General features: G+C 41.2%; 1 protein-coding gene across 6 annotated transcripts in view; it reads right to left on the reverse strand.

Annotated features, from left to right (window-relative positions):
* The window catches only part of LOC119179034 (AP-4 complex accessory subunit Tepsin), an 86590-nt gene that overhangs the window by 45771 nt on the left and 15629 nt on the right, over nt 1–25190 (reverse strand). For 3 of the 6 annotated variants that reach the window (XM_075869806.1, XM_075869805.1, XM_075869804.1), the window contains exons 2-7: nt 19776–19848; nt 13302–13396; nt 6307–6400; nt 5270–5319; nt 2329–2404; nt 677–760 (exon numbers count right to left, since the gene is read on the reverse strand). In XM_075869806.1, coding sequence (XP_075725921.1) covers nt 677–760; nt 2329–2404; nt 5270–5319; nt 6307–6400; nt 13302–13396; nt 19776–19848 — 472 coding nt within the window. Of the gene's footprint in view, nt 1–676; nt 761–2328; nt 2405–5269; nt 5320–6306; nt 6401–8523; nt 8678–13301; nt 13397–19775; nt 19849–22794; nt 22815–25190 lie in introns of those variants that run through there. The other 3 variants (XM_075869809.1, XM_075869808.1, XM_075869807.1) reach the window with 3 other exon arrangements.

A 25190-nucleotide genomic window follows, 5' to 3' on the forward strand; every position in this document is an offset into this window, starting at 1 on the left:
ACTCATACTGAACGAATTCTGAAAATATTTGTGGTGGTGAATTTGTGAGGCAATAGTGAATCCATCCTTCTTCAGTGAATCCATTCTATGGCTGCTTAGAAAAGTGTTGCACGAAGTTTCTAAGAAGAATATTTGTTAATGATGACTGTACTCATCCTTAACTACATTGGAACAAAATATTGTGCGAAGCTATGAGCGGTACAGAGAGGGTTATGCTGCAAAAAAAGTCCCAGCAAAGTGATGTTGAAGAAAGGAACAAGTGGAATCTTGTACAAAATATTAGAGATATTCGTTGCAATAGTCCTTCAAAAAACCTCAAGCGCCAAAGTGCTCATTTAGGCTCGTTGGCTTGTATTCAATGTACATGGCTGGGACTGCAAATATATGGTTGACAATGTTTTCTTTTTATGCACATTACGTCACCTTGTGAGCATCTGAAGAACTGATCTAGCATTGAAAACATTGCAGATAACACATCCTGTTTCATTCATGTGGTATCTCTCGTTGCATCTCCTGCCCTGTTGTAACAGCACTTGTCCACCACAAAAACTGCCTAGGTTAGTGAAACAGCAACCGAGGAGAAATAACCTTTATGAATAGCTTACCCTATGATGAATGAATTAGCAACAGTAAAAAGCGAGAAAAACAACCTAATAATGAGTCTAATAAAGCATACTTGGCCCGAGCGGAGCATTTCCGAATCCCTGGTATTTCCCAGTAGCACCCGCCGAAGCCCCATGCCCAGAGTACGGCCGGTTTTCTGCAGAGCATGGCACAATCGTTATTGCAGAAAGTCGGACGCATGACAGACAAACTATTTAGTATCAACTGCAAGACATGAAGTTCTGTATAAATCTGTAGCAGCATTTACTTGAACTGCCACCAGCTGATTTACCAAGGCACCTCCAAAACAACATTTTTCGAAGTTGCATTATACAGAGTACACCAGACTTTTAATATCGTCGGATGTACTAATATGTTACAAGTGGCAAGCTCTTCAACGATATATTATTAAATCATTGCTCTTTGATATATGGATGAACAAGGACAAAGCAAAAGGGTGGCATACCGATTGGTGCTTGTGCCTCCTCCCCCAGAAAATTTTTTTTTGCCAAATGACCATCCTGAAGTCACTTTTTGGCCTTCCCCAAAATCAAAGAGGTGTGCTCCCTCCACCCTTTGAAAAAATTTCTACGTGCCTCTGCATGAACATATGTATCTGCATGTCTCAAAGAGCAAAAGATAATCGGGCGATTAAGCCATCCATGACTATAGAAAGCAGTGGTGAGGAAATCTTTCTTTCAGCTAGAGGCACAGATGATGTAATTCAAACTCTCAATGAGTTATGCAAGACTAGAATCAACTGATTCTCATACCAGTGGAACAACAGCATACTTTGTATAGCTAATAGCGTACATAGTACACCATGCTTTGTACACAAGGCTATTCACAGCATGAGACGCTTGCTTCGAATACAATGAACTAAGACTACATTAGACAAGTGCTTTCTTCGGGCTAGATGGTTCATGACTTCTGAAGGGTAAAATTTTATAACTCGTAGCAACACACGGTCAGACAAAGAGCACCAGTCCCATGCTCTTTGTCCCTCTGAGTGTTGCGGTGCACTGCAAATTTTTTCCTTTCAGGAGGACTCCTGATCGGGCCACGTGAATGTGGTTTCAGGTAGCAAGTAAAGGGCGGCACTTAGAAGATTTAAGTCGTCCTTTGTTTTAGCTCCGCGTTTCATTCACTGAGGTGAATAATGATTACGGGAGTGTCTGCAGTATTTGTCCACAAAATTTAAGAAGGTATATTTACTCTGTTTTTCAACTGTAAATAAATGAAAAACATGACAGGATTGCTAATTGGGTACTTTGGAAAGTACTAATTGTGATGATCAGACTCCTTAATGTTAGGTTTGCAGAAAGTAATGGGTTTCTTGTGTGGTGTTATGCCTTAATCAATTCGATTGTCTTTTATCGTTATTTTGCATGCCGCTCATCATGCATGTCCAAAGTTGAGTATGTTGCATTATAACGGCTAGCTAGCATGATAAAAAAATTTTAGTATGCCAGAAGATCAGATAAATATACAGTTCTGGGGCTTTATGTGCTAAAAAGAAATATGTAATTATGAGACTCTCTGCAGTGAAAAACTAATTAAATTTTGTTTGATTGGTGTTCCATAATGTGTCCATAATTCAAGGTTGAAATAGATAGCAGTATTTCTCGTGCTAAGACTATGATACATATGTGATATCATGTTTGACAGATTGGCATGACCTATTTAAAGCATTACTACACTCATCATTCGGAGCAATTCACCTACCTTGCTGAGAAGGGGGAAATTGGCTAGAAGTCTGTTGACTCCCGGCACTGTCATCATGAACCGCATGCAGCAAGTCCTTTGAGAGAAGGTTACAAAGGAGCATGTCAAGAAAATGGAAATTATCAATCTGTCAATCCTTTAACCCCTTAACTGCTTTGGACGAGCCGAGCTTGTCCTACCCAAACTGCCACCAAACTGCTTTGGACGAGTAGAACTCGTCATAGCGAAATAGGTACTCCCCTCTAGCGTTCAGGCGGAGAAGCATGCATTAACGGCTTACATTGTGTGTCATCTACCAGATGGCAGCATTTTCTCAAGGATTTATTTCTCTCCTGCGGCAACAGCGTGGTTTTTGTAGGGAAAGATGGCGTGTTGTGGCAGTAACACATGCTTAGCAGGCCCGTGAACATGAAAAAAAAAATTTTATTCATTTTTGCGATATTCTCGAAGTGATGATGATTCGAGCAAAGATATTTATTGTGTGCCCACAAGTGAAGACAGCAATGACGAGGAATTGAGTAGCTGCTCTGATGATGATGAAAAATGCTCAGACGCAAACGTTGCGAGTGCCCGCCAGTGAAGCTGCCTTGCATTATTCTGCGTTTTGAAATTTGCCACGCAGCCCCGAAGCTTCCCGAGTGAAATACCCCAAGGGTGCTCAGCCTGCAGAAGTGAAGAAAGATGTGGCATCCATAACTGTTTGTTTCATAAGGTTTTTAAATTTTATTAGCAGTAAGTAGCTGGTTTCTTATGTATTGTCCAGAAATAAACTTTATTCCATTCATTTGACTAAGTATGTGAATAAGTTATTTTTTCAACATTAACTAGCTACTTTTTAGTACAATCAGATTCGAAATTAGCAATAAAAGAGATGGGCACTTTTTGAACGAATATTTTCAAAAAAGTGAGCAGTTAGGGGGTTAAAGAAAACGTTCTTCTGAAGTTCTGTCAGCATTTAGGCTAGAGCATCATCAAATCAATGAAAGCACAAATTTAGTGACACGCCGTGTACCAAGGCCACTACGGACAATTATTTCACACCCTCCTTCTGACCCCTGCCATGCCTCCTCAACTCACAACGATCTCAGAGCTCTTGTGAGCGCACTCAACAATTTAAGCTTCGCCCACTCATGACCTCCAAGACAGCACGCCAACAGGTTGTGCACAATCTCGGAGGCCACCACACAGTGTGCCCAGCAGCACGCACACCGTCTGGCAACTGAGACGAAGATCACGGAATGTTTGATATCTGCTTCGACAAGTGCTGCCACCCTACTAGCACTTACGTGCATTCCACACCCAATCAGATCAGCAGTCTTAGCGACATCATGCTTCCAGTATATGTCGTACTGTGAATGAGCAGTTGAAAATGGGTTTGGCTGAGCTGCAGTGATCTGCAGTGATTCGCAGCTTGAAAGCGCAATAAATTTCACAGTTTGTGCAAAGAGCTTAAATCACTCTGTAAATGACCCTTAGTACTAGGTCTACTGGCCCAATGTGTTTGTACGAAATCGTCAAAACCATTTCAGTGTCTCTTTAAAACTGCAAGGGACTGCTTGAACAGCTTCATTCAATAGCATCTTACACTAATCATTTATAAACAAAAGCTATGTTGCAGCTGCACTGCCATAATGCGAGGTAAGGCTCCCACACCTGGATGATTGCAATCTAGCCAAGATGTAGGGAATCCTTCGGTAAGCAGGTTATTTCAGCCAAGACGTTAGTAAAATAGACGCCTGAGTAGTATGAGTCTTAGTTATCTAACTGTGCCGATAAAAGACCAGTAGGCTTGTGCGAATATTCAAACGCTTTGAGTATTCAAACGAATAATAAGAGTATTTACATTCGCTTCGATTTGAATTTAAATTACTGAAAATTTCGAAGTATTCGTAATAAACAAATAGATGTATATCACTCCGCATGTAAACGCCTGTAAAAGTGGTTCCACTGCAGTGTAGGGGAGCTAAACCGTGAAAAAACCTACGCAGAGAAAATCTGCTTTGCCGTGAAGCCCCCTTCAAATTTAAAGCAGCCCCGCAGCACTTTTAGAGCGGGGTCAGAAAACGCTGCCGATCGCTAGTCGGGGCTACCAATAAGATGGGAGCTCAATACTATAAATATTATGGAGCAGCACAAGGTGTGCAATTCACAATAAATTTTCAAGGTCGGCTAAAAATTGCCTTCTTCTATTGGCAGATGACATCACAAGCTCAAAATTTACTCGTAACATCCATTATACCAGCCATTGGCTGATTTGAGCATGGCCCGATTAGTCCTCACTGGGCTTGCTGCACACTTTCGTCTTTCGTCGGGACGAAAAGAGAGATTGAAATTCCAGCATGCGACAAATCTTAGCAACTTCACTCATACTAAACAGATTCTAAAAATTTTTGCCCCATTGAATTTGTAAGGCAGTAAGCTTTTTGAATGAATGAATGAATGAATAAATTTTATTTAATATCCTTCAGATTTCTCTGAGCTTCTTAAGTGAACCAATTGCATAGCTACTTGAAAAAGTGTCATAGGGCCCCTTTATATGAACATATCACATTTAAATCAATTCATTATTTTATTAAGCTTAAAAGCTTGTAATGACAATTTATAGGCTATAGGTATTACAAATTTTGAGATGTTACGTATTTTACAGGTCACCACTCGCATCCTACCCAAAGTCAAATACTGCTACTGCTTAACGTTGTTAACTTCTTTTGAACGAAAAAAAAAGTGGCATTTATATAGAGGCTCTGTTTCAACTAAAAAAATATTCTGCAGGTTAGTTAGGTAATGATAATTATTTCCATTTTTTTTTTACAGTATGTCGTATATACTATGAGAATTCGATTAGAAATATTTCGACCAAGATCAATATTCGCTTCGAATTCGCCTGGAACCTAAAGTTTACACTGCATGGAGTCCTACAGAGCGTTACAGCACCGCTCACCTTCGCAAGCAAGCGGAGGCACTGGTTCTCCGAACCGCCACCGGACACATCTGCTCCGGGAAGGGCAGAAAGAAACATTAAAAAAAAATTCAGTAATTTGATTGAAGCTCGAAAGGCTAACGTTTGGTACATGCCCACAAGCGATGAGCCCACTAGCATTTGCACATTAGGCTCCAAGGTTAAAAACAATAGCACAGAGCAAAAAGACAAAAGTCATTGTAGATTAGTACAGCTATCAAGCTTGTTACACAAAACAATTTTTTTGAATTCTGTTTATCTAGATCTTACATACAAAACACATATTCTAACAAAATTATATATGTCTCCACACCATTAGCTTGAAACAGAACGCAACATGATCAACCTCTCACTTATGGTACCAATGAGCCACATGTGAGATGAGAAGAACATCGATCCAAAAAAGGCGGAAGTTAAAGGAAATTGTAAGGTTGAAGAGGTGAAGTATTTGTGCTGTGTTTCAGCCCTGAAAAAGACAAGTCCACTTATCGAAACATTGGCGGTGGTGGTGGTGGTCGTCGTAGTGGCAGGGAGGTAGGCAAACTGCACTTCCATGTGCATGTATGTTCGTGTAACATGTGCGTGTGCGCACATTGTGTCAGATTTTCCTTCGTTAGGGTTTTACCCATTATGCCTGTCATGTAGCATATGCTGCAAATTTAAGATCTGTCATAGCACACCACAAAAGGCCGTGACAAATCTCATGAATGTATGCAGCATGTACCACATTGTTCGTTGTGAGACATGCATCGTTAGCCCACAGGACACTGATAGTGCAGACATACAGCCATAAACAGGAGGTCCAGAAGACAGATTTGTCAAATGCCTAGGGTATTCATGTCTTCGCTTCCGATGTACAGTTGATATCAATTGAATGCCACTGCAGTCAGTGGAATGTAGAATGTGGAGTTCAAATCTCGAGGGGAGCTCAGGCTTTCGAAGCATAGTCAGAAAGCAGATAGTGAAGAGTCTGGCAAAGGGAGCGATTCACAATAAAATGAAAGGAAGGACACACTCACTTGCAACCGATCGAATGGTGGCGTCTTTTCTGGCTAGGATGGAACGTACAGTGGGGTGACCATTAGCCAGGACATAATGCAGGACTCTCAGGCACTGCTCAGCAGCCAGAACATAAGGAGAAATGAAAGACAATGTGTAACAATGTTATTCAACTCTATTCAAGTGATTTAAAAGAAGTAATTTGGTAATATTTTCATGATAATGTAGAAGATCCTTTTGTTATGACACCGTGCACAGCCTATAACTGTCCTATACCATAACCTACCATAACATATCCTACAACATATCCTACAGCATTGCTGCCCTAAAGCATATCTACTGAAAAGCCATTATATCCATCCCTTTTACAGTACAAGACAAAAGAAAATCACCAGTGATCTCCCATTCTCATTTTTACTAGCCATTATGCACATAATGATAATGTAGGTGACGGCAATCTGAGACCAACTTTACTGGCAAATTAAAACATCTTACGACCATTACTTTTCCTATATGTCAGTCACTCTTGAAATAGGGCTAGTTTGCGTAGCACTTACCATCCTGTTTTCCACCCTGTCCTTTCGGCACAATGCCCAAAACAAGTGAATTGTATGTATTCTCGCACATATGCTTCTCTGTTTAATTTGTTTCTTACTTTATGCAAAAAGTACAGTTCAGAAAAAGGAGCAATTGCAAGGTGTCATTTTCTAAATGCAAGATGCGTGTGATGAAGAAAAATAATAGGCCACACATGTAACAGCATGTGGGCAGCTTCTTCACTCTGCAGCAAGTGTTAGCTCAAAAGTCCAGCAGCACTAGCAGCCCTTCTTGCTCGCTAAACTAGTTCAAGCTGGTCCGTTAAATTGATGTGGACAGTACTGCGGGCCATTTCTGTGTGATGGGACATCTGATAAGTGTGGTGCACTTGAGAACGGCTGTACTATGGGGTACATGGTTGCAGCGTGAGCATACAGTGTCCCCTCTAGGTGTTGATTGGCATGTAACTAAATATATAATTATCCTGCAATTAGTCAGTTTCCATTCTTGCACAAAAGGAATCTAATATCAGGCCCAAAATGCATGCACAGTTTGTTTTTCAGTTGTACTTGTTTGGAGCACCAAAAAAATGCTCGATGTTGGTCCCAGAGCACAGCACGCTGGGCATTCGTCAAACGTGGTGGTGTCTTAACGTAAGTGGTCCTATGCAACGACATGCATCCCAATGAAGTGAAATGACTGTTAGTTGTTCACTCAGGAAGCTTGCATGAATGTGCTTTCTGCATTTCAAACCATTTTAAGGAACGCGCGGTGCGTTACAGACCTGCAAAGCTTATGTGTACAATTGTACACACAGTGCCTGAAGGGGATGTAGAAGTAGCATGTAACGTGTACAGGGTGGTTTAGGCTCAAGTTCAGATACACCGTGTTTGTAGTTTCCACTGCACTGCAGTTCCTCAACTGAGAGAGTTGTGCACAGGTGAAAGCCCTCCTCGTGGATGTTTAGCAAGCTGAAAAATATATATCAATACTTTTGAATTCATGAAGGCAACTGAGATTTTTATTCATAAAAAAATAGGAAGTTATTCGGTTCTTGATATAGTTGCTAGTCTCGTAGTTTCTTTCTGTTAGGAGTAATCTGACTGTGAATGAAAAATTTTGCATGATTTCGTACATACTATATAACCCTAACTGCACTTGGGACGACATACCAGACACCGACAAACGTCCACTAACAATTCTGCCTACTTCTACAGCTGTTAACCTCTACTCTGGTGCCTCGTCCTAAAGACAATAGAAGTTTACATAATATGTTTTACCAATTAGCCCCCCAAAAAATTCTCCTAGAGCTTGTTTTCAAAAATACACCATTTTTTATTACATTTTTTAGCCATTATGCCACACTAAGCAGTTTAGTGATTTTAGTTAATGTGTTCACTAATTTAGGTGTGGTCTTTAATTATAAGACACCATTCTATCCATTACGCATGCATTAAGATAACCACTTAAGAAAGACAACTGAAGTGCTGTCTACAAATTTAATAAATACGTACACTTCAGATATATTCAATATTTCATTTTTATATGTTATATTCACTTCATATGTGACATAACAGCACATGCCTTATGTTAGAGGTGTAGCCCTTGAGTACAGGCTGCATGTTCACTGGTAGGGATATCAAGAAAGGTCTGTAATGAAAGCCATTAAGGCACAGCTTCTGGAGCTACTAAAATCTCACTTTGAAGCAGCATAGCAACTGTTCGGAGCAGTTACTTGTGCCACATTTTCCGTCACAAACACTTGTCTCTAAGCCGGAGCTGTTGCACCACATGTAAAAGGAAATCCATTTATACGTGCACGCATCAATATTCATTTGGAATACAACTGAGTATGAAATCAGCACATTGTTTTCAGCTTTCCTGTAGAAATACCCAAGTCAGCTATCGTCACCTTACACTTCCAAGAATTGACTTGGTACTTGCAAATGACTCCGGCTTTTCCTGATGCTTTAGTTACATACCAGAAGCCAATTCAGTCACAATTTTTTATGCAATCTGTTCACTCTCAAAAAAAAAAAAACAGAGATTAAAGGGGCCCTGAAACGCTTTTTTTTGAGTAACCATGAAATTAATTCACTGGAAAAACATATTACCTCATAAATTGAAGGCCGTAAATGTTTTAAGAATTCGTCCAGTACGAGTGGAGTTAGAAAGATTTGTCACAAACTTCAATCACATTCTCTCTTCTCTCGTGCCGACGAAAGCGCTGGAAGCTGAGCAAAAAGGGATTGGAGGGGCAAACACAGAACGTCACTCATGCCTCGTGACCTTGAGTATTTTTTTTCTATTTTTTTTTCTTCCAATACATGGATTTTTTAGTGCGAACGCACGTGCACGCATGGACAAGTGACAGCCTCTCGTGGTGACCTCTGTAACAACCGAGCGCGCCATGTTCAAATGAGCCAATGGCTAATTAATGGGCTTACTGGGCTTATTTTCCGTGATTTCTCAAGAAAAGAGAAAGCTTATTTTCACTGACTATGATAACTTATTGTGAATGCCAGGCCACGCGCTCCACTATAATATTTGACTTGTGTGTTGTCGGGAGCCTCTATGTACTACCGATCGGCAGTGTTTTCTGACCATGCTCAAGAAGTGTTGCAGGGCCCCTTTAAGTTTTAGGGGCGAAGCTCCGTAAGGCGTGGGCTGTGCGTCCCCTGTATGTAGCCACCTCTCGTTTATATCTTGCAGTGTTCACTAGATGGCGGTACTTGTAGCTGGTGATGAAAAAATGCAAGATGTTATAAACTAGACGGCGGTGCTTGTAGTTGATGATGAAAGATGCGAGATGTTATAAAATAGGAATGGTGTCACATATGGTGCGTGCCATTGGTGGAAGGCAATCGTTCGATTTAGTGCGGAGGCGTACGCTAAGGGGAGCACTGCAATAAAATCGAGTGGGCAAAATGTACGGAGGATTCATGGTTTACCAGGTTTACCTCCGTAGCTTTGCCCACTCATCATCACTCACTTCGTGGATATGGCGGCACTTTTTTGCTTTTAGTACAACCTAGTTCTTGATTGTGTAGAGAAATGTTGGCTGACATGTTTTATGTACAGAATTGTTAGGGGTCTCGGCTAATAAGTGTTTAATAAGGAACAAGGTTTAGTAACTGGTCCTTCGCTTCTGTTATTTTATGCTTGTGCAACAAAATTAAGGTGGGGGGGGTGTGAGTACATAATCACATTTGATACGCTGTTTGTTGTGTACAGTTGCTCAGGTTGAGAAGCCAGTCAATGTATACTAGAACTGGGACACCACACCTTCTCAGTGAAGTAACAGTCACTGTACAGCATGTGGCACAGCTAAATTGTGCCTATTGTATGGCCTTGAAACTCAGGCATGAAATATTTTAGAATTTAACTAGAATAAAGAGCACTACTAATAATTAGGCCACCATCCAAAAACAACTAGGTCATTATTACCTTTCTCTGGCTGTATCCACAACAGCTAAAAGCTATTGTATTCCATGAAATAATGTTAACTTACAGTATAATATAGCAGTAATGAAAAACTAACAAAGTACATTTCAATGTATGAGCGATTTGAAATCTAATGTAGTAAGTTACGCAATATGGAGTATAGTAGAAATCGTCTGGAAGGCTTCTGCCCAGCAACTACTTCAACTACACAGCACTGTCCTATCTACTGCGATGACCAGAGACCTAATTTTAGGCAAATGCCTATTTTGTTCCTTGTGTTACTACCGTGCCACTTTGATATATGAGCATGAATTGGAGCTTGAGAAGGGCTCTATAGTGCTTATAAGTGCCCATTTTATACGTCTATGCCTAAATTCTGAAATGTGCCTATAAGTGCCCATATTCAAAATTGGTGCCTGTACGAACACTATTTAAGCTCAAATTTTGTTTTCCAGCATGGTTTGAGACCGTTATTGATGTCACAGGGCAACATTGACCTTTCGAACTCTATGAGGTTCAACCAAGTCCTTCTGTTGTAGAACCAACTTCTGAAAAACAACCGCTAGCAGCAGTGAAATGGGACACGGTGGTCACCATATGCCATAGTCCTGACCTGGTGGAAATGGTTGGAGGAGGAAGAGGAGTTGCAGAGGAGAGCAAAAGACACTATTTCTGCAGCCCTAAATTGGAGCAGTCTCAGGGTCTGTAAGGAAATGAAGAGGGAAACGTAAATGTGGAGAAAATAAAGGAGAGTGCCGTCCATCGACAAGGACACAGTGAGCAGCTTCTGCCGACCGTTGTCCAGTGTCCCGGTGGAATTGAGGAACCGCCCCAAAAACCTGGATGCGGTGGTGGAAAGGAAACAGGAGGTCCCCCTGTAGCCGCGGGCAGGTGGAGAATGTATGCCGCACTGTGGAAAGCAATCAAGGGAGAGAAGAGTGTGGATCAAAAGAAAGAAAAATGTGTGGTGCACGCCGCTTTTTTTTTGGCAATTTACTTTTTAAAGGGCCCCCCATTAGGCTAAATACGAAATTGTACTTAGACACTGGGCATTGTTGTGTGGCCAATGAAGAGCGTTGCACTACAGTTATTTTTCAAATTGGTACGTTGAGAGCCACGAAACCGTGATGCGCCGAAGCATACTTGAAACCCTTGGCACTAGTCTCATGTAGCCATCGCAAGCCCAATTTTTTCGCTACCCCTTTTGATATCGTAGTCGAAGGATCGCATGACACAGACGCATCAACAGGTAAGGCACACGCAAAGTCACATGCGCATGACTTGCCCACGCACGCCATAAATGCTGTGTTGTTTGGGTGTTTTTGATAGTGTGTTGCTTATTCCTGAGGGATCCCTCACAGCTTGTACGTTTGGAGAGGCTGGTACGGCTCATGTATCCCTACCACTATACATTACGTCACACCGCTGGAACTACTGTCAGAGAAGATGCACCAGAAACAAACCAAGCGATGTCAGGGAGCTAGGCACGGCACGGAAATGGCGAGAGGATGAACGCATGTGAAACGGAGGCTGATTAGTGTATAGAATCTCACTAAGATTGAAAAATAAAAGAAAAACAAAAACGAGCTCACACTCCATTTGTGGCTTTTATTTCTCCGAGCTTTCATTCATCTGCTCAACAACAGATCACACTAATTGCACGTGTCGCCTTAAAAGGATTCTCAAATGTCACGTGCTGCGCTTTCATTCGGGTTTCGCTTAAAGTGCTGGATATAGCCAGAAAACGCAACATTTTTGTCTGGTTTTCAGGATATAGCCAGTATATAACCAGGACCTTATCGAGAGTGTACAGTGAGTGACGTTAGAATTGCAATGCTTACGTACAGGAGCAACGTAAGAGTAGGATCACTCCTTGTTGCATGTCCCCCTCTCCATCATGATATGCAAGCAACATTGAGTTTAGAATTTCTTATCTTTCAGCAATGCGTATAGCCTTACAAATCTTGGTAGACCTGATCCTGAGAGCACAATACATGCATTACACTTGTCAGCTCGAAATGCTCAAACATGATGAGGGGCCTTTTAAGATGTTCAATAACATGAAAAAATTGACCCTACGTGATTATAACCTACTAATGCCCGAAATCTCTCCTTTCTGATCGTATAGCAGCCTGGTGGTCTGCTGCAGTGCGGCCCTTCTGAGCCACGATGAAAAGAAAGATACCCAGGCCATGCTAGACAATAAAAGAACGTGCTCTGTGAACCATGCAGGAAATGCATGGCTATGTTCCACCACTGGTGCTTTTGTGCTATCTCAAAAATAACATTTGTTGCTTCCTATTGTGTGAAAGTCACGCACGTCTTTGTTCATGATTATTTATATCTACATAAAAATTTATTGTGCTTATATTTAGGATTTTGGAGGTTTCGAACAGTGTTTTACCTGCCCATTTTAGGAGCCTAAAATGCACTTTTTTAGTACCTGAAAATCCGGCCTCTAGCGATGAGCACTCAAAATTACAATCGCACCCTATAAACTCTGAGCCCCCGCCGTCATGTTTCTCACCAAAAGAACACAAAAATAATGCACGGTACATGCTTGGCACAAATAATAAAAGTTTTGCCAAGATGTAGCAAATTTAACCTCTTGGCACAATTGCTAGTGCAATGACAACACTGAATGTTGTACATACTGCTCTGTCATGCAATGAAGCTCTGTTGGAAGTCGGTGCTTGTCTCCTCTTTTTATTTCCAAGCTCATGTCTTTACTGGTGTTATAAATAAGGGGGCTCCAAAATTTTTGGCCAGAGGGCCAGACTGGCAACGAGTTGTGATGTCAAGGACCAACCAATAAATATTTAAGCAGGGAACTAACCAGCGACTAAGGCATGAGGTGTCTGGAAAAATTAAATGGTCAGCAGTGGTCATACAAAGCATTCCTCCAGACCCAAGATCGCAATGAGAAAACTTGCCAGAATTTTGGCTGGAAGAACATGACTTGCACGAGCCATCTTGATCAAGAAGCATCCTGATCGCTACAAAAAGAAAAAGAAAAAAAGTTCGATAGACCAACCTTCACTTTTGTTGGCGATGATCCTTCCATCAAGGCACCCAGAAGGTAATCCACGACTTGCTCGGCATACTGACCATTGTTCTCCACTGTCATGGCTGTTTTTCACTTCAAGTTCAGAAAAACGACAGCACTTCTCATGAAAGAGACATCAAAGAACCATTGACACAAAGGTTTTGCCCCTTGTTTTTTTTCTTTTGGTTGTATAGTAGTAACAATGTGACAACTATAGGAAGACACAAAATATACAGGAAAGAGCGCCAACTGTCAACTGAATATATTGAAGGTGCTATGACCGTTTTTATACAACCAGCAAGAACAGTGCTCATGTGCAACGACACATGTGTGACCGTGAAAAATATTCTTAACTGAGAAAAGAATACTCTCTTTCGGAAAAAAGAAGCAAGGGTGCACTGAAGTACTGATTCGTGGCCTCCATATTATAAATTAATACAGAAGTGTTGAATTGTAACCACTGTCAGTATGCTGTGTGATGTCAATTATGTTTTTTGTAGTAAACATTTCTGTATGCCCATTCCTGCTTAAGACCTGGTAAACAGGTCAGCAGTATGTAATAAATAAATAAATAAATAAATGCTTGTTTAATCTCTCTTTTATTCTTCCTTCTTAATTTTTTCAAAAACCGTGTTTTATGAAACAGAAGACCGCACTTACATTCTTTGCAGTGTACAACCATGAGACCACCATAGCGATTCTTAACATTGGAAGCACGCTGTTTTGCTCGGTCATTGAAACATTTCCCAGTTTGAGTGAAGAATGAAAGAGAGATAATAGAAGCATTTTTTTATCACGAAGACCACGGATTAATGCTCCAGTACACCATCGCATCTCCTTTTCGAGAGAGAGAGAGTATTCTTTTCTCCTTTAAGAGTATTTTTTCATGGTCACACACGTGTCGTCGCGCATGAGCACTCTTCTTGCACTCTGTATAAAAACAGTAATAGTGCCTTCAGTAAATTCAGTAGACAGTCAGTGCTCTTTCCTGCAAATTTTGTCTCTTCCAATAGTTGCCGCGCTGTTCTACAACACAATCACGATTTCATTTCATTTCATTTCATTTTATTTCCTTAAAGACCCCTTGCGGGGCATTACATAAGGGGTGAGTACATAAAAATTGAGCAGAAAACAATTGTTTGTCCTAAAGTGAAAGATGATTAGTGATACTGGTTGTGAAGGTAGAAGTACAAGTAATGGAAGGAATGTCGCCTGAAAGGCCATTCCAGGCAACTGCTGTGTGAGGAAAAAATGATGTTGAAAAAGTAACGGTGCGTGCACGTGGGCGTGCGACTTGAAGAGGATGATTAGTTCGTTGAGAGATGTACGCTGGGGGAACAAAATAAGGTGGCATGCGCATCGAGCTGTGAAAAAACTTATGAAATAACGAAAGACTGGTGATACGGCGGCGGAGGGAAAGGAGGGGCAGTTGAAGTTCTGCCTTTAGTGAAGATACGCTGACGTCAAGGAAGTAAGAATTATTGATAAACCTAGCGGCATGGTTTTGAATACACTCAAGGGCGTCTTCAATATAGGCCTGTTGCGGGCTCCAGATTGGGGAAGCATATTCAAGTTTAGTTCTAACAAGGCTTTTGTAAGCTAATAATTTTACATTTCTAGGTGCGTTACGTAGATGACGTCGCAGGAATCCCAATGTTTTGTTTGCCGATGATATGACTTTCGTGATATGCAAACCCCATGAAAGATCGTTGCAGAGTGTGACCCCCAGGTATTTAAAAGAATTGACAGTTTCAACTGGAACATTACTGATGGAATATGGAAAAACGAGTGGAGAACGGCGACGGGTGAAGGATAAGGCTTTGCATTTGTGAGGGTTAAGTTCCATTAGCCAATCATCGCACCATTGTTTTACATTGTTAAGATCACTCTGTAGAGCTAATTGATCAGAAGCGTTACAAACAGTGTGGTAAAGAATACAATCGTCAGCAAACATTCGGATTTTACAGGATACATCAGTTGGGGGATCGTTAATAAATATCGGGAATAAAATCGGGCCCAGAACCGACCCCTGCGGGACACCAGATGTTACCGGAAGTGAAGTAGAGGTAGCATTGTTAACAAAGACAGCTTGAGTGCGGTTACTTAAAAATTCACGGTCCACTTTAGGACGTCGGGGTGTAGGTTTAAGCAGAAAGTTTCAACAGAAGGCATTTATGGGGTACTTTATCGAATGCTTTCGCAAAGTCCAGGAATATGGCATCAGTCTGTAAGTTAGAATCCAAGTTAATATGCAAGTCGTGCGAAAACATAGCCAGTTGAGTCTCGCACGACAAACCTTTGCGAAAGCCATGCTGCGCGGAATTGAAAAAGTTATTTGAGTCTAGGAAGTCCATAATCCAGGTGTAAATGACATGCACGATGATTTTGCATGGAATGCTGGTTAATGAAATTGGTCGGTAATTGAAGGGTGACTCTCTAATACCTGATTTGAATACTGGGGTGATATTTCCGTGTTTCCAATCACTAGGAAGCTCACCCGTGGAAAGAGACTGCGAGTAAAGTAGACACAAAAATTTTGCACAGATCTGTTGAGTGTTCTTTAGAAATTTCGAATTTATGTTGTCGATACCTGATGATGAAGATAATTTAAGTTTATCAATGATTGCCAAAACTCCAAGTTCAACAAAAAGGATTGGCGGCATGGAAGTACTGACTACGGTAGGCTGTGGCGGGGGTGGAACGTCAGTCTCTTTGCTAAAACCGATGAGAAAGCTCTATTAAACAGGTCGGCACATTCCGAGTCAGTGGCCACGTCACCTGCTTCATTAGTGAGAGTAATAGTGCACGAGTGGTTGGGATTTATGACCTGCCAAAATTTCCTAGGGTTACTAGCAAGCAATTTCGGTAAGTGAGAGTGAAAAAAAGAATGCTTAGCGTTTCGTATTGCCGTGAGGTAAGCTTTTTCAGCAGCATAATATTTTAACCATGCGTTCTCGATAATCTGCTGCTTGGCGGAACGAAAAAGGCGTTTTTTCTTATTTTCTAATTTTTTGAGCATTTTAGTAAACCATGGTTTTTGGGAACAGGCACGGGAACTGAGCTTAGGAATGAATTTTTCGACCAGTGTATCACATTTATCCTTAAATAACTTCCAGTTATCATGCACCGTGCGATAAAGAAAATTATCTTTGAATATTGGAAGAAAACAGTTTAATTCACCATTTATAGCAGTGTAGTTTCCTTTATCATATAGTCGTATAGTTTTTTGGTGGTTCGTTGTTTTGGAGGAGTGATTAAAATGTCGGCTTGAATTACTTTATGGTCGCTTATTTCTGACAAGTAGGAAATAGATGTTACACTTTCAGGAATACTGGTTAGTATTAGGTCTAATATGTTTTCACAGTCTTGGGTTACGCGGGTTGGTTTGGTGACAACTTGAGCTAGGTTGAAATTTAGACATACATTAACAAATTCACTCGCCTCACTCTGTAGTCCTCCGTTTACAGTTAGATTAGGCCAGTCAATATTCGGGAAATTAAAGTCGCCAAACAAGATAATATGGACATTAGGGTACTTAGTTGAAAGTTCATTTAGCACCGAATTAAGCTTGCCAGGAAAGTCAGGATTCCTATGTGGGGGCCTGTAGCACACGCCAATTAAAACTGATTGCGGTACAGCTTGGTATTTTATTCATATTATTTCCAAGTCTGACGAAATATTCACCAAAGTTGCGGGTAGGCCCTGGCTAACAGCATTGAGGACCCCTCCTCCCATTCTGCCGTCCCGGTCCTTACGGAAGATCTGAAAATTTGGTAAGTCAGCTAGAACTTCCTGATCGCTTACATCACTATTAAACCATGTTTCCGTTAATAAAAGCAAGTTGCTACTGGATGATGAAACAAGATTAGAGACGATTTCACGTTTCGAAATGAAACTGAGAATGTTGGTGAAGATTACAGAAAGAGACACGGTAGTTTGCTGAGTTAGTTGGGGATTAGTTGATGATAACGGACGACGCAGTGATTGCTAGGTTACTTCCTTCACTGCCTGGGAGGATTCATCAAAGACGTAGCGTTTAGAACCTATGAGCAAAGTTTTGAAGCTTAATTTAAATGCTGTAGATTTTGATCTGGCAAAAGTGACAAGGTGTCTTCGTGCATGTCGGACGGCAGGGGAAAAGTCCTCACCAACGCTGTAGTTAGTGTCTTTAAATTTCTTGCCTTTTGACAAGATCGACTGTTTGACCTTAAACGAACTAAATTTTACAATTACAGGACGGACGCGGTCAGGCGAATGGCGACCAAGGCGGTGTGCGCGTTCAACTTGTGAGGGCTGTATTTCTAGTTCAAGGTTTTCAGTGATACACCGAATGACTGTTGCCTCTGAATCAGCAAAGGATTCTTTGGGATTAGGATCAGGAATACCATAAAATATCAGGTTATTTCGGCGGGAATGGTTTTCGCTAACGTCTGCACGGGATTGAAAGTTATGATAATGCCGGGTGATATCAGTGGTTAAGGTTTTTGTGTCATCTAGCTCTCTGCGCATGCTTGAAAGTTGACAGTAATGCGTTTCCAGATTGGTCAGACGCTTGCATACATCATTCAGTGCTGCTTCTGTTGATCGCAGATGATCTTTAACAGTTTGAAGTTCCGCGATCAATTTGGTTTGTGCTACAGAAAGATTTTTCAGCTCGGTGAGTACAGCATGTATGGTATCTGGAGGCCCCGGGTTAGTTTCAATATCCCCTCCCAAAAGCAGTAATGAGCGCAGCACTTGAAAACATTCGACAATAATAGCAACACAGCACTGCGGGCTCGGCAGCTGTACTAGAGAATAATTGCTTGACTTTTTACAAAAGATAACCTGGGTGTTACCAACCTGCATAGTGAAGACGAATGGATTAGTAGACTGTGCTTTCACACAGCTACCAACTCGTCCAAATTTAGCTCTTGTAGTTGTTTTTCGTGTTACAACAGGTAGCTTATGACCCATTTATAACAGCTATAAATCTTGTGTGCACAATGTTTATTTAGTTAGAGACTTTTTCATTGTGCTCAGTTGCAGTTTCGGTTTCAAAGAGCGCCAGGCTGGACAGGAGCAGTTCCAGTATCAAGGTAAAAACAGCTGGCCATGTGACCACCCAAAACTGTGTCGTGGCGCCGCGTGCAAGAGCAGGCGCTGCACTGACAGCAGCCTCCACAGCCAGCACACACAAGGCCGCCGACACAGAAGAGGAAATGACAGGTAGTGCAAGCGCAGGGCACGTGTCAACCAAACACTAACACAAAATTGTGACGAAGGTTTGTTTACACTCTCCCGGCCTTAGTGTCGTCATCGCGAGGGGCTCCGCATCTCGCTCTGTCACGCAGTATACACATTAAAACTGACTTCAAGTATAATCTAGGCCATATTTGCCCTTGATATTTCACAGATGTTGTGTATGTCTCCAGACACATTTATCTTGCTCATTATCTCACTTGGGAAATTTCATGTTGGCGCTCCTTTAAAGCCAGGTTGTCATTTGGAGTAGTTCCGTAGTTCGGTATTGCAGTTGACGCAGCTGATACAGTAAAAACTGCTGCAAACATAGGCAATGCCGAAAAGCATTATGGCTTGATTGATGATTGATTTGTGGCGTTTAACGTCCCAAAACCACCATATGATTATGAGAGACGCCGTAGTGGAGGGCTCCGGAAATTTCGACCACCTGGGGTTCTTTAACGTGCGCCCAAATCTGAGCACACGGGCCTACAACACTTCCGCCTCCTTCGGAAATGCAGCCGCCGCAGCCAGGAAAAGCATTATGGCGAGTTGGTACATTTGATTGTAGAGAAGAGGTACTATGCTGTCCTTCTCTTGCATCAGACTTGTGATCTCCCTTCTTAGAAACGATAACTGAGGATTCTCAGTACATGTTTACATAACCAATATCAACATGTGAAGCACAGGTAGCCTTGAGAATAGTCAAGTCATATGCACATAGAAGTATGCACGGAATGCAGATATGTCAGACCACAGGCCCAAGGTGCCAGCAAATTCTTCGTCAGCCTTATCAAGCGTTAAGCTGCTTATAAATATGAATTTAAACATCTTTTAAATAAGCCTAAGGGAAGCATAAGCAACAGCACGATCGCAGTAGTGAAGGAAACAAATACGTTACTTTAAGTTTACACATTTTGCAAGTACGTTCACATAGACCCAACTTGCCATAAATGCGTGTTAAAATATACTACTGCAAGCGCTAAATGTCTGCCGTAGAAATTATGTAACAAAGGAGTGACAGAAAAGAAACACAGAAATGTATCTCAAGTCAATAGCATGTCTTCGTTAGATGCCAACATTGGTGAGAAAGACAAGACATATTTACTTCATTTTATCTAACAATTCATCATGTCTACAACGACAATGTTGTGTTTTTACTTATTTTATAAACAAGGCCAAGCAATACCAGCAACCTTGCTAATAAGGCGAGTAAAAAGCTACCACCTCAAAGGATACAGCTGATTTCCTTGTACAAGTAGCCAGGAATAGGGCCATCAAGGTTGGACGTTGCTTCAGCCAACAGCGGTACCTGGCAGCAGACAAAAATGCAACATGTATATGCTGTAATATTTAAGAGATCAAAGCAGACCATTCACTCATTCATTGTTTAGATGTGCCCACGAGCACCCCTAAAGCTTTGTTAGGGTGCACGCTTTTCGCACAAATTAATGTTGTAAATGTGAAGAGCATTTTCTATTTGCTGTATTATGCCACTAATATGGACATTCCATTCCATGCAGCTATAAAGGGTTCTTTAGAGCACAGGTACAGGCACCAAAACGACAACTTATGAAATCTCATGTCCATGAACCATCTACCAGTCTTCAGATAGCTCAGTACCTAACTACACATCTAACTTGCTAAACCATGCCTAATTAAGAGAGACATAAGACAGATAAAACAAAAATGTAGGAATAAAAGAATGTGTATGAAGTCACGCAGGATAGCTTGGACTTGCTTGGCATGGTACAGGGTGAAGGCGCAAAAGACAGACAGAGAAGAGGCTTGGCACACACACACAGCACTTGTGTGTGCCTGTCTTTGATTTTTGCACTTTCACCCTTTCTCATATTGACAGTCTACATCACTTGCAATGCTGTTTTAGCCACAGACGTGTTTCACCCAGCAAGTGACAGCACAGTTGCAATGCATAAGCATTTTATTACTTTGGCCTGAAGTGACAGCTTCCTTTGTATTATGCCTTTGGAATGCTTTTGCACTTTTTTCTCACGAGACACTCCCAAAACGATTTCAAACATCATATTTAAAACCTCAAACAACATAATTTTTTCAATGTGCAAACCTCACTTTTGTGTTCACTAATCAGTATGCTCTATGCATATTTGTTATTGCCACAAACAACACTGATGCTATAGAAAGAAATATGTTTGAGGAGGCAGCCTTATTTGGCTAATGAGTAAAAAATCATGCACGTAGCATTGTCAACAAGAATAGTAGCAAAAGTAAGATGTGACACATACTCACATTCTCTATGAAAGAATCAAGATGAGAAAAATTTGAACTAAAGTGAGTAAAAATTTACGAAACAAGTACGTGTCAAGCAATTAGAAGTGACCATTAAGAGCATAATGTTAATAAATGTGCATCAAGGTGTACTTAAGAAAATCAATGATTACTTAAGGTGAGCCATGTAATTGTGTGCAAAATAAAATTTATGAAAGTTTATTTACATGTGAATTCAAGTAACAAATGTATGCCATGTGACAAGGTAAATCAAATGTGCATTACATGAATTATGAAAATCAAAAGAGAATTAGTGAATGAAATATAAATCGCACATGGGTTATTTAATGATGAGATCAAAATTAACAGCAAATTAAAACAAGAGAGCATGGGCTTTCGCCTGCACTCTCCTTAGCATAAATTGGCTGAAGGAACTGGCAGTTTTTTTGTTTTTCAAAGGACGGGTTATGGTATCATAAAGTCTCGAGAAAGCACCTCTTTAATAGATTTCAAGTGTGCGGCCATTTTCCCCCATTTTCACGGCTTCATTCACTGTTTTTATTAGCCCATCGAGGGCAAATGGAGACAGTATCATACATATTCAATAAAGCACCTTTTTTGAAGAAGCACGGGTGCGCATTTTTTATGCTTAGCTGCTCTTCCATCATCCTCTTGAATTTGAATTACGACGGCCATCTCTGCAAATCTTGTAGAATTATCCTCCACTGTACGGGGGGTACCTGCTAAGGGGTTTAGGGTATCCTGTCTTTTTAGAGCTACATGAATGCATCTTAAGTCTGAGATTTGCACAAACCAAACTTTTTGGATGATTTCATTTTCGTAGAGGAATTTTCTTAAAATAGTTTTTTCTCATCGACAAGCTGGACTGCAGAAATATCTTTTTCAGTTGTCACCTCTTTCTGCAAATAGGTCGTTCCTTAGCTAAACCAACACAGCAAAATGTCTAGAAGGGCTACCTACCACTCACTGCACGTATCTTGGTATCAAATTGAACAAGTGTGTTCCAGCATCGCGAGTTGATTACAGTCGCAAGCAATGGTGCAATAGCTTTCATTTATAATCTACCAAATTCAGAACCTTTTCGATAAATACTGCTTCATTTTCAATCAAACACTGCAATGACACGACACTTGTCGATCTGTGCCATTTAATTATCATTGCATTTCAAACCTTTGTGTATAGGCCTAATTATTTGCAGATACGCGCTAAATTGACAGCACATGCACGAAAGACTGCAAATCTGTGCAAGCGGGTAGTTGCACTCTTTGGAAGTACTGAACTCCAAAAACAAAGGGCATATCTTGAGCATCTTTTTGCCCTACAACAATCGTCGCTTATCTCGTGTGCGTTTCCTTGCGTTATCACTGTGCACCCGACACCACGAGGTTGGAAACGGTGAGTGCACTATCACTGCAAGATGGAAGCAGCACCAACTTTCAAAAAAAGGAAACACGTGCAAGCACGATGATTATTACTGTTGTGGGATAAACACTAAAGATACGTTGTTTGTCTTCAGAGTGTAGGACTGAAAACAGCTGGCTTCTTTGGTGCATCATTCTATTACGTCTTTTGGCTGAACTCTTTCCTTTTTTCTTTCTTCTTGAAAGATTGTGCTTTCAATGTCATGCTCATTGTGCACACACTAACTTGAAAGCAGCGAGCATGCAGTGTTAAGGCAAGGCACACAAGATAGATGATGATTGTTGTGCAAGAAAAACATGCCCCAAACTGTGCAGCTGTCTAGAGCTTAGCGCCAAGTATAGGTGCCTGTCAGCTGGCTCCACACGCTCGCTTGAATGCAGCTGCTCCATTTCAGCATGGTCTTGCTGGCTAATTTGAGCAACAGCATGCTCACAGGCTGCACTGTAGGCAGCACAAAAACGAAGGCCATTACTGCCACAGCTGTACTAATTCTTCACTGAAATCTAATGCCCGTCTCATACAATACAGCGCGATTATCAGAAAGTACGAATATGACAAAAAAAGTTACCGGCAACAATGAAACTCTCTAAAGTGAAATTTGTGAGAGAACATGTATGCATTTTACAGGTTGCCAGACAACATAAATGCCACAGCATGAACGGTGAAAGTTTCGACACATAACATACTCTTAAAATTACTGAACACTACAACAAATGTTTCTTTATCTGTTTTGATGCTGTGCAGTTTCAGTGAGAAACGATAACTGTACAGTGATAAGACAGCTCTGATTGGTCAAAATATGCTTGACACATTCCTCTTTAGCTTTTCATCTTGTGCTATGGTCGTTCCCTCCATTATGGTGACGCACGCCAGCGCTCAATGCAAAAGCTGATGCCTAACAGCTACATTCTAATACAGCATATATAAGCCATTGCCTTGTCAAATCAAATATGCAAAAAAAATTTTAGTTTTAGGATTGTTCGAATTGTGAATTTGATACTGAACTGAATATTAGTCATACAGTGTCTGCAGCAAACTGAATCAATGAAATATTTATTGCTTTTAAAATAAGAAATAGCTGTTCTTTTTTACAGGCATAAAATCGCATGATCAAATCCTCGTATTTTCAACGTCGGCAAGCTTACACTGTTACGGAGCATGTTATAAAGCATCATTTTAAAAAATCACCAATCAAGCACTAGGCACTATAAAACAGTTTCTGTGAATGCACTTGATAACTCTTCATAGCAGGCAAATTATCAATATACAGCAAATCATTGATTGATATGTGGGGTTTAACGTCCCAAAACCACTATATGATTATGAGAGACGCCGTAGTAGAGGGCTCCGGAAATTTAGACCACCTGGGGTTCTTTAACGTGCACCCAAATCTGAGCACACGGGCCTACAACATTTCCGCCTCCATCGGAAATGCAGCCGCCGCAGCCGGGATTCGAACCCGCGCCCTGCGGGTCAGCAGCCGAGTACCTTAGCCACTAGACCACCGCGGCGGGGCAATATACAGCAAATCAAGCATGGCACAAGTGATGTAGCTTGATTCCCAATGCATGTCAAAGCAGTTTATGTTGGTACCACGTCAACAGGGATGCGACTGAATCATAATTTCTAGCAAACTTTAAATTGGCACAGCCGAGACTTTGTTGAAATTCTTCTAGAAGATTATATTTATCTATGAACAGCAAGAATTACATCTTGCAACCAAATTGAATAACCAGTTTCACCAATAAACAAAACGGTTTTCAGCACGTGGAAACTCAGCCATGCACTGATAGACTGTTGAATACCTGCCCCAAAATTATATGTATCTATAACAGTGACATTTACATTTTTCCAACTAAACAAATGACCAGTTCTACCAATAAACAAAACAATGGTGTTCAGCATGTAGAAACGGTGCTGTGCACTGAAATGTTCCAATCTATCTCTGTTATAGCGGCTGGCCTCAAACCTAAGGGCCCTTCCCCCATATCAGCTGTCAATACTCAAACAACACTGTGGCTGTTTTCAGGGACACAGCACAATGAGAGAAATCATGGTTAGTTGTACCGGGGTTCATAACAGTTAACTTATGCAAACCACTCACACAGCTTCTTCACGAAGGAGTGCTTTTGCCCAGGGAAGTTGGTACATTTGCGCATTTAACTAGCGTGAAAGGCGAGACGAAAGGCTTGCTTAGGTCAGCACTAATCCTGTGCTGTCAGCCCTGGTCTTCCTGTACATGTGCCTTTTGTCACCTCTTTCATGCTGGTTATCTTCCCAAATCTTCATCAAGGACTCCACAGAGTGCAACAATAACCTGCCGTGTGGCAGACTGTGCGATTAACCCCAGAAAGTATGTAACTATACGTGGAGGCCGTTGTCAATGTAGTACTGATGTTCCTTCATTACCCCCAAACAATTTTTATGCTGCAATGACTATTTCCTGCTTTAGAGCATTCACTGTCATGTATAAATCCAACCATGCAAGCTAAATGTACAAAAACTGAACACAAATGATCAAGAATGACTTTGAAGGCAAGCAAAGCTTACTGCCATTCTTGACCACATGTTCGTCGTCTCTGAGTGTGCTCCTGAGTCTGTATAAAGCATCACCTTGCCATTCAATGCTGGCATGTTGCCATGGCTCATCGTGGTGCGTTAACTCCATCATAAAATGTGCATTCTGCTTTTGTCGTGCGCAGGACAATTCCACAATGTGCAACACAAGCTGCCTCGTGCATTTTTCTGCGCCACTGACACAGCACACTTGCTTGCTCGACAGCAGACGACAACATGCGCCTTCTTCTTTGCAACAGTTTTCTGTTCTCCGAAAATTTTTCCGATGAAGGTCTATATCCCCTCCTTTTTTCATTCCCCTACTCCCATTCATACGGTGTGTTGTCTAAAGGCTGTTGCAACTTCACCTCATTTCTTATGAATATTGACTCAAAGCCTTTGAAAAAG

Source organism: Rhipicephalus microplus, chromosome 7 (genome assembly GCF_043290135.1).
Source record: "Rhipicephalus microplus isolate Deutch F79 chromosome 7, USDA_Rmic, whole genome shotgun sequence".
NCBI lineage: Eukaryota > Metazoa > Arthropoda > Arachnida > Ixodida > Ixodidae > Rhipicephalus > Rhipicephalus microplus.